Source organism: Aythya fuligula, chromosome 19, assembly GCF_009819795.1.
Source record: "Aythya fuligula isolate bAytFul2 chromosome 19, bAytFul2.pri, whole genome shotgun sequence".
NCBI classification, from domain to species: Eukaryota; Metazoa; Chordata; class Aves; order Anseriformes; family Anatidae; genus Aythya; species Aythya fuligula.
The window spans coordinates 2,356,761-2,366,857 of NC_045577.1; the positions used below are offsets into that span (position 1 = coordinate 2,356,761).

The 10,097-nt window shown below is 40.4% G+C and overlaps 1 protein-coding gene across 1 annotated transcript in view; it reads right to left on the reverse strand.

Moving 5' to 3' along the window:
• Nucleotides 1-8,430, reverse strand: part of DAB2IP (DAB2 interacting protein) — a 181,169-nt gene extending 172,739 nt beyond the window's left edge. The window contains exon 1 of the mRNA XM_032200071.1: nt 8,391-8,430. Within this exon, the coding sequence (XP_032055962.1) occupies nt 8,391-8,430 (40 nt within the window). The remainder of the gene's footprint in view (nt 1-8,390) is intronic.
• Nucleotides 8,431-10,097: the final 1,667 nt, after the last annotated feature.

The following is a 10,097-nucleotide window of genomic DNA, read 5'->3' on the forward strand; positions in this document are numbered from 1 at the left end:
CGCAATAAACAGCTGCAAAACTTGCTGATTTATTCCCCCACTTTGTGTGCATGCTGAACCCCAGAAGAAATCCCATGCAGGAAAAAAAAGCAAAGTAAAAACAACCCCAAAACCCACAGAAGGAGCACCTCAGCTTCACCCTCAAGCAATGCACAAAAAAAGTTTAACAGGGAAGCAGAAAGGAAATACAGGCACAACTAAGTTTGGCTAACAAACAGCAAAAGCAAGCTTGCTCCCCTTGCATGTAGTCCTGGCTAAAGGTGCCTCTCCAAGCAAAATTCACTGAGGCTCCCAGCTCCTCGGAGCAGATGGTATTCACACATTATTCCCCAACAGCAGCATTCCCTAGGCCAATCAGGAGGCAGCACTCAAAAGCCAAGCGCTTCCCAGACTCTGTTACAGTTTTCAATAGCTATAGCACAAGATGAATGACTCAGAAAATGAATAAGCAGGGAAAATAAAACACGCCTCTCTCCCAGTCAGAGGCACAGGCAGGCAGTTCAGCAACCCGAATATACTAAGCATTGGCTTCGAGTTGAATGCACCTGTTTTTTCCCGAAATCCTAAATGCTGATTACATTTTCTGTATCTTTTGTTTGTGTTGTCAACTTAATCTTGGGTTGGAAGTCACAGGAAGAATTAAATCTCTGCATTTTTTTCTTCAGTCTTAAACACTACGAACATTTGAAAGAGTCAAAAAAGCATGAACTGTGTGCATCTTCTTCAAGACAAACAATTCCCAGTTAACTCGATGAAGCTCCTCATGCCATCTCTTGCTGAAAACCTACATAAATAGCTCTCAATATTTCCACTAGCTCTACCTAAATTTACCAGGAAAGTTTAAATTACAATAAAACAAATACATCTAAGAAGCAAATGAGTTAATGACCACCCACCTTTCAGGGGAACTATGTTACCCAAAAGCTGGCCAAAACAGTAAACTATTTCCAACTGCTTTGTTTAGCTTATACACCATTGCAACTGTCTCATCCAGGGATCACTCTTAAATCCAACTGCTCAATTTGATGTCCGGCTTTTTTGACAGCTGCAAATGAGTAGTAAAGGATGAGCTGCTAAACAAAGCAAGTTACTCCTGGAAGCAGACTTGCAGAGCACTGACAGTTTTCTCCTTAGAATAAAGTACTGCCCTCGTCAGCCTTCCAAAACATACTGAAATTCTCTTTATTTTTTTACAGCAGAGGAGACTCTAAGAAGATAACGCTGCATTTAATGTTCCTGTGCCAGCTCTCACTGCAGTCTACATAGAATGCCTTTATTGCTGCCACCAGAAATTAACTCTGGGTTGGCCAACACACTGCAGTCAGACAAGTGGAGTCAGTTAAATCAGCTGAACTATCTGGGGTGGGAAGTATTCTCCCAGGTTCCCCTGGATATTTTCAGATCTTTGTCTGTGGCAGTAAATTGATCCTTTGCATTCCTGTCTGACACATGAACTGTGAAAAACTCTTCAGGGATATTCTCTGTGCCATGAGTAATACTCTAACAACACTTCTGCAAAATATAAGACCAGTTGCAGAGACAATGAAATACTGTGAACTCTGGTCTAACTTTTACTATTATTATTTTAAGTCAAATATATGTATTTATTTATTCTGGAACAAGTAAGAGAACTCCATTCACATCTTACTTTCCTTATTTCAAAACACTGAGCATTGGGAATTCTCCACCCTGGATTAACCGTCGGATTCGGAGGCATCGATTTGCTCCACACACCACGCCATGCCCACCCAATGGCTAAGCAAACAAGGCCACACATAGAGCCACAGGACAAAGAACAACGCCTTGTGTTAGTGCATTTGCCACAGCTGTCTACCAACTTCCCAGCTACCTCTAGAAAAGTATTTAAAGGCGTAAAGCAACTAGCAGCATATCTAGATTTGGTAGAAAAACAAACTTGAAACTTTATTTTGGCAGACATTTTCTGATCGCTGCATTAAGCTCTGGGGCTGCCAAAATCACTGACTACTGACTCACCAAGCAAGGCAGCTGGTCGGCCTCCAAGTCTGTATCAGCAGTAGCGATGCTTTGCAATTAAATCTTTTGCATGTGCTAGTTCCTTGGAGATGCTCAGAGGGGAAGCATCCCTAAATGTAAACCTTATTACCATAACGATCTGACACGATAACTGCACGGATGTGTCAAGAAACTTCCCTGACAAACATCCAAAGCAGACAACCAGACTAAAGAACATTGCAGTGAAGTGGCCAAAGGTAAGCACCTATTTATTTTTTCCATCCCTAAGCACACAGCACTCTTGTTAGACATGGATGTAAAGCATCAGCTGTTGCCAACCTTTCTGGGCACCACCAGAACAGGAGGCTGCTGTCCAACACCTCAGTAGCTTCATGTACAGGATCACAGCAACCCTTGCTTAAAGGTCACAGAAAAGGTCTCGATGAAGACTTACATTTCTATTGCAGCTTCTCCAGTTTCTGTTATCTGTTACCCAGAATCTTGTGAATTTGAAAGCTTCTGACCTACAAATACCTTGATATGTCATCTCCACTTCCATGAAATCCCTTGTCCTTCCAAATCAGACACATGAATATAACATTAAAAATCCGTTGTACAAAGTTCTGTGAGAGACTCAACAACAGTGTCATTCTTTAGAGAGAGAACTAGAAGGCTTTGCTGCAAGGCCATGCTTTGGAGTTGATCTTTTTGGAAGCAAAATAAAAGAGGCTTTGGAAATATTTGACTATGAAAAGCCCCTTTTCTTCATTATGAAAAATGAAGGCGCTACCTAAACTGTTTCCAAGTATGGGTGGTTATACCCTGTTCATCTAACGCCCCTTGGTACTTTCATGTAGATGTTTCTCCTTTATTGTGGGCTCCAAGGCTGGTGGGGTGCTTGCTCCTTGATTGGCTTGACCTTCTTCTACCTTCTTCTATGGATTTTAGTAGTGAGAGCAAGAAAGAGACTGGGTGCAAAGTTAGTTCCTTATTCATTTATAAACTTGGAAATTGTTGAATGCATTCTACCAATCATTATATAGTAATCTTGTTAATCTTTGGTCTCCTATTCCCCCAGAGCTTTCTGCCTTTTTGATACTGTTGGACACTTCACTAAAGCTTTATTGGATTTCTCTGTTTCACCACATACTGTAAATTATACTCAAGTTTCCAGATATTGCTTATATCTATTTTTAAATCTTTCTCTTCATTGCCAAAAAGTTCTGGGGACAATAAAGAAATTCAATTATACCCTCCCACCTATTTTAAACTCTGTGTTTACTCTACTCGCCACACACTCACTGCCAGTTGAGGCAGACTATTTATGATTCTTTTCCAGCAACGATCACTACACATACTTGGATCATATCTTTAGCGTACGTCTCATATTGGTCATACAACTTAGAGGCTCCTCAGCAAATAACGTGGAACAGTGGCCTAATGTTACCTCCAGGGGTAAGCTGTCACTATTTCAGCATTTCGCTATTTTCACCAATAAATAATGCCCTCAGGTAGGACATATTTGAATTTGCCAGCAGTATTTCTTATTCCACTTTGTCTTTGCCCACCAAGATTTAAAACTTTTTTTCCAGAAAAATGCATTCACTCCTTTCCTTTCAGTCTTACCCTTCAGTGCAGCACATCTTACATATGAGTTATAGTTAGTACCTGAATGCAGTATAGGTAAAACGAAGAAAACTACAGCATGCTGTAAGAAAAGGACTGCCACCCAAAATACGCCTGCTGCTTTTATGCACAATTCATCAGGAATTCAATCTGCATTTATCTTCTGCACGTATTACACTGGCATTTGTCTTCCTCTTTCCAATTTTTCCTACCATCAAGCACATGTTCCTTTACCTCTCTTTTCTCAGAAACCATGAAGATAGACATGGTGTAAGGACTGCAAAGAAGAGAAGAATGATGGCTAAATGTCTCAATGCTCTATAGTTCTCAGCTAGCTCAGCCTTGAAAACTGACATTCATGATGAGAAAGTATGATTTTAAATAACTGCTATTTAATCAAAAGAGAGACCTTGCTTATGTAACACATCTCTAAGTAACCATATAACTATTTCTACTAATAATATACACTTTGGTTTTTTAACTTATTGAATCCAAGGAGTTCTATACAAACAAGCAAACAACATAAATGCTGGCTGAGGTAAGCAGATGAAGAAGGCATCATTTTTAAATGACCTATGCCACAGGCCACAGTACAGAACTGCTTAATCACCTAATGATAGTTTAACGTGTTTAATTTCCACACTATGCATTAGCATTTGTCTTCGGTCCTGTAGACAATGATGGGAAATCCTCTTTTGAGAAGATGATCATATGAGGTCAATAACATACATATATTGTCCACACAGTGAAATAAACTTCATGGCCATGAAACAGAAGAGCCTACAGAGCTGATGAGCCCTCGTCTCTGTCTGCTGAGGTGCTGGGTGAGGTACCCCAAATGAGGGCATCTGCTGGATGCAGCCCAGTAGCCACATTCATGGCCTTCACCTGTTCTATGGCAGATCTTTGTTCTCTCTCTCTAAATAAAACACCTCACTCTTCACCTGCAGCAGCCATAAATTATTGGTCTTAGGTTCCTGCACAACTCTGCTATTAAACTTCAGCTCTGATCTAGAAAAGCTTCTGTTTTCCCAGTCCTTGCTTCTGCTTTCCTCTCTACCAAATGCAATCTTTAATGCACGTCGAGGTGCTGATGTTAGGGTTTCCTTACTTCCCTAGACCATTGCTTAATGAATCCGAATTACCAACAGCAGGAAAAGTTCAGGCCTGGCTGTCATCCATGCAATCCTCCTGGCTGATTACGTACGTCAGAGTTTGAAAAACACATGCCATAATTCTTGTATTATCAAAGCACAATGGTTTAACTCCAGTCCTCTGTGGTACAAAATCTGCATTTGTGATTCGCCCTCACTGTGTAAGGAATATGATTCCACTAAAACCAGTAGACGAGATTTGCTCTACAATGTTGTTCAGAAAGTCCTCTAAATCCACCGTGCCTCTAAAAGCTTAATAAGTAACTCACAGAGAAATATTGTCAGGCTACACACCAGAATAAACTCAGAGGTGATACCAGTGTTCACTGTAGTGACAAAACTGTCCTCTAAGCAATTAGAAGACACAATGAATGCACAATTCACACATATTTTGTACTCAAGAGTTTGTACACAAAAACAGCATTTCATAAATCTTTGCCAGCTCACAAAAAAACTGCTGAGTTGTCTTTTACTCTTATAGCTGCAAGCGGCTATAGCACAAAGAGAAATCTGCAGCTCTGATATGTCATACCTCTGAAATGGGTAATTTAGGGTTATGGTTTCCGAATCAGCACATTCTTCAGCACTTTTCTTCCAAGAAAAGGCTGTGGGTTTGTATGTGCGCGTGTGTCTGTGTGTGTAACAGAAAGAGAGAGAAGAATCAAGTAAATTCATTCAGTACATTAAAAAGAACACATCAAAAAGTCAGAACTGTGAGCCACCATAAAATGACAATAATCTTTCTTTATATTCCCACTTTTCAGAAAATGGAAATAAAATATTGGGGGTGCTGTAATGACTTTTTAAAGCCTTACAAGAACCTGTATCGTTATGTGAGCTTTTATCCTAGGTACACAGGGAGAAAAGTTGCAGAACTTTGTCTCCTTTCACAAACATCAAAATGGATAGCAATCTCTCAAGCTGGTGTTCAAAGTGCCGCAAGTACCACAGCTCTACAAGGAGTCATAGAAAATAACCCTGTAACCGTTTCACCCACAGGTTATGATTTTATTCCAAGGTCTTTTGTGTCAAAGCAACTAACACAGATGAAATCTCATTGCAGGCCCACAAATAAATGAGCTCGTCCCCTGCTCCAGTCACAAGCAGTAATAAATCCATGAGGTATCCTCCACAAAAGGTTGGCAACCTAATATGATTAGTAAAAAAACTGTGTAGAAAAATGAGCCACACAGCTTCTCGGTCTTGAATATTCCACTAAGGTCTTTCTAGATGATTTCATACATCTCTATAAGCAAATGAAAGGGCTGCAAGAGGCAAAAAGAGCAAATCTGAAGTATATTACTGCCACATATCCTTCAGAACAGCTTTTGCTATCATTAGTGATCTATTTATTGGGCTGGTCACGACCAGCTAAGAATGAACTGACACTGAATTCCAAGATAAGGTCTACAGCAAACCAGGAAGGACTACCCGGTAAATCAAAAATGAACTAACAGTTTTCATTCTGCCAGCAGAAGAAATTTGATTTGACATTCTTGAAGGCAAAAAGGCACTTTTACAGAAAGCAGTTCAAGTTACAGTCTGTTCCCAGGGCGTTCGTGTCTGTCACGTGGGCAGTACAGTAAGATAAACACAATAGTTATCCGTGTGGCCAGAGCAGCTCATTTGCTGTCTGATAATAAAAGGGACAAAGGGGCTGCTCCATGAATGACAGCTACCAGAAAACCTCCTCAAAGGAGAAAACCTTTCTCACCAGCACCCTGCTGGCATATTTTTGAGAACTTTCTACTTAATGAATTCATGCAAAATAATGCATGGTATATCATAACAGCAGATTAACGCATCGATTCTGCACATTGCTCCTGCGGCTCCAGCAGCAGAACACCTTATGCAATTGACCCGGCCAACAAATGGTTCAACCTTTTTTTAAACCCTGGGATTGTTTAAATCAAAGTAATTAAAAATATATATATATCTAAAAGGAAGCCAGGGATTTAGAAAGTTAGGAAGGGGGAATCACAGGAAGTTCTTCTCTGGTCCTTGGTGCCATGGGTGCTTATTTCTCACGTCTCACAATATGAACATTTCCAGTGCCTATCTACTTATTCAAATATTTTGTAGGAAACACAAGTTACTACAGAATGTGACAGAATAAACTTCACATGTCTGTAGGGAGAAGAGTGAAAAAGTTCTATATCTTAAATATACATTCTAAATTTAGTGAGCCATTTTAGCAAATCTGAGAAAGCAAAGTTACACTTATATTTCCCAAAGAATCAGGATATTCTCTCTGTGACTCCTAAAATCCAGATTCTAATGTTGGGACAGGCAAAGATAGTTGTTTATATGTTTGTTAACATCAGTCCAAAATATGCATGCACTTCTCTGATAATGCTGAAACTTGCTGCTATAAAGAAAAAAAAAACCCTTTCAATTCTATGTCATAGTGGCATAAGAGGAGGTGTAAGACACAAGAGGTAGATGCTGTTGTTCTAGAGGGAAACTAATATAACTACATAAAAAAAAAAAATAAAAAATAAAAGAACTGTGATTCTACCTTAACTTTTTCAGGTAAATATTATCATCTGAAAAACACTGAATTCTGTCCTTGATTATTTTATATAATTCAACTTCAGCACGGCACAGAGCCCGAAGTAAAGCAGCGCTGCCCACTTATATCTGTCCAGTCAACTGTTCACATAGTTTCAATGTTACTTCATTCCCTTAACCACATTCCTTCCGCACAGCTTCAGGTCTACCCTGATCTTAACACTGCAGTTACGTTGTACTAAGAGCTCCGGGTTATCAGCAGAAAATATGCTGCAGGAATTCCAGAGGTAGCTCTTGAACCCTATCTATGTAAAGGTGGAATACTTTGTGGATTTCAGACCGCATACCGAATAGCACTAAATACATATGAAAGAGCTGAGAATCAATGTATTCCAAAAAACACAATCTTAAATGGTTTTTAAAAATGTAAACAATTTGTTGTCCTCAATGCAGCTGATCCACTTTACTAACAGAGAAAAAAAAAAAAAAGGTAAGATTTGCAATTGCAAACAACTTTTCACCCCAATTTATGCCTTTTGTAAGTCTTCTAACAGACCAGATAGCAGAACATCAGCATGTGGAATGTTATAAATCCAAGGAATAGCTGCAGTTTTAACCACAGACTTTAATTCCAGGGTGAATTTATGTGGTCCACAGCTAAATATATCCCTCTAAGCAAATTACTCACTGCAACTGCCTTTAGGAAAGCTTTCTGCAGATAAAGAAACTGTTTCCAAATGCTAGGCTTGACAGACACACAGCATAAAGTTACATTCTTTTCTCACTAGCAAAAAAGACCCCCAAACTGAATAAAGTAAAATAAATAGGTTACTCTCCTCTCTGCAAAGACTGCCCAGGAGATAGGTTAATGAGGAGAGCACCAATCCTGCTGGATTACTTCTTACAACACCCTGTTTCTATCTGTCTACTACATGCCTATCTTGAAACCCTGTAAACAGAGTGATTTTTAAGATAATGTGAAGCACATTACCGCACTCATTTCTACTGATCCATGCAGAAGCCAGTAAAAACACATGCCTAACCCTGTGCCTTAAGTAGGATGTGCAACTCAGACGCTCTTTCGCAATCCTTTATTTCCTCTTTCCTATGTTTTCTACTTCTTACCATTGGAGTTGTCCTGGTCCAAGGGATTATCTGGTTCCATTACTTCAAATAAAAGCATCCAACATGCAGTTCTCCATGCAGCAGAGGCATAAAAACACAGCAGTTGCCTAAGCTGATTCACCTGATTTATGAATTAGTGCTGCATCCATAAGAGGCTGTGTTTCTTCTTTTGTATTACATCTGGCTGCTTTTCCAACTAGATGGCTGGGTATTACAGCATGCAGGCCTTTTTCCAGCATCCTCTTAATGCATTATATTTAAAGTAGCAGCAACCTTTTTCTCCCATCCCCCAGAATAAGTTACAGCAATGTAACTAGGCTGAGCTGGCAGAGAGCGGAGCTCATTCAGAACAGGACCTGCAAGCGCTCTCCGATCCGTGTTGCTGCATAAATAGAATGACTGATACAATAAAAAGTAAGTGGGGTTTGACACAGCACGGTACGCACTGCAGAAAATCGCACCAAAACCAGCAAAGGTCTTGAGGGCTTGGGGAATGCCTTCTGAAGCCACCAGTACCCACCCCCTCCCACACAAACACAAATTATGTCCTGTTCCCTCCTCCCCTTCCTCCCCGCTCCAATCTTTTATAACCCTGGATCTCCTCCAGCAATAGTCTGTTCCTTTACTCAGTTTATAATAAACTCTGCCATTCCCTTGTGTCCCTAGGGCTGTCTTGGAACGGAAAGAGGCTGTTTGCAGAATGAATAGACCAGCCACTGCCGAACAGGGAGGCAGCTCGGGGACTCTGCGCTGGGCAGCTGCAACTTGCTGCAGCAACAGCCGTCTGCTGGGCACCTTGTCCCGCATTTCCCTCCTTTGCCAAGCCAGGAGCTGCTGCTAAGCTGGCTTTCTGGGAACCTTCTGCAAACGAGCTGGGGGCAAGCACTGGCTCTGGCAGAATCAGACAATACACAACACCAGATTCTGGAACTACAGACCCTCAAAACAGAGATAATATTAGTTGGCGGTTAGGTCGCAGGACCAGGAGTCAGGTCACCTTTGTTGTACTGCTGGGTCTGCCATTAACTAAGTCCCTGAGACCTCACAGAATTCAGAACTCTTCTTTGTGCCTCAATTTCCTATAACAGACATTGAAATGTGCCTTATCTCACAAGAATACAGCTGAAAGTTCCCAACTTTAACTGCTTTGAACTTCTCAGATAAATGATACAGAAGCAGGACTGAGGAAGACGACCCATCCCATCACCTAGCTGAGAAATACATAATTTTACTTTCTCTGAAGACATCTAAAAAAAAAAAAAAAAAAGTATCAATGTGCAACTATAAACCAAGGTGTTTCTCTGAAAGGTGAAGTTATGCCATTACAACAACCCTGGAAAAATTCTCCAAATCCAGACTTTCAGGATCAATATTACTTTGAATGTGTTATTCAAACTCTTTCTTTAATACTCCAGCAAAGGCATTAAGATTATCTCGCTAAAAAAAAAAAAAAAAAGCTTTTGTTTAAATCTAAGGCAAGGATCACTCTAAACACCTACAACAGATTTAGTGCATTTTAGGTTTGTCAGGGATGATGACACAGGATTCAGAGGCAGACAACAGAGCGCAGGGTTTTCTATTTTGGTGCTCCTGGGTAATGCTTCTGCCTTACTAGCTCACTCTTTACAGAGTCATGTAACTTGTGCTTTAGAGCTGAGTATTCATGCTTGGTGCTACAAGCTGTAGGCGGACAAATGAATGGCTGGC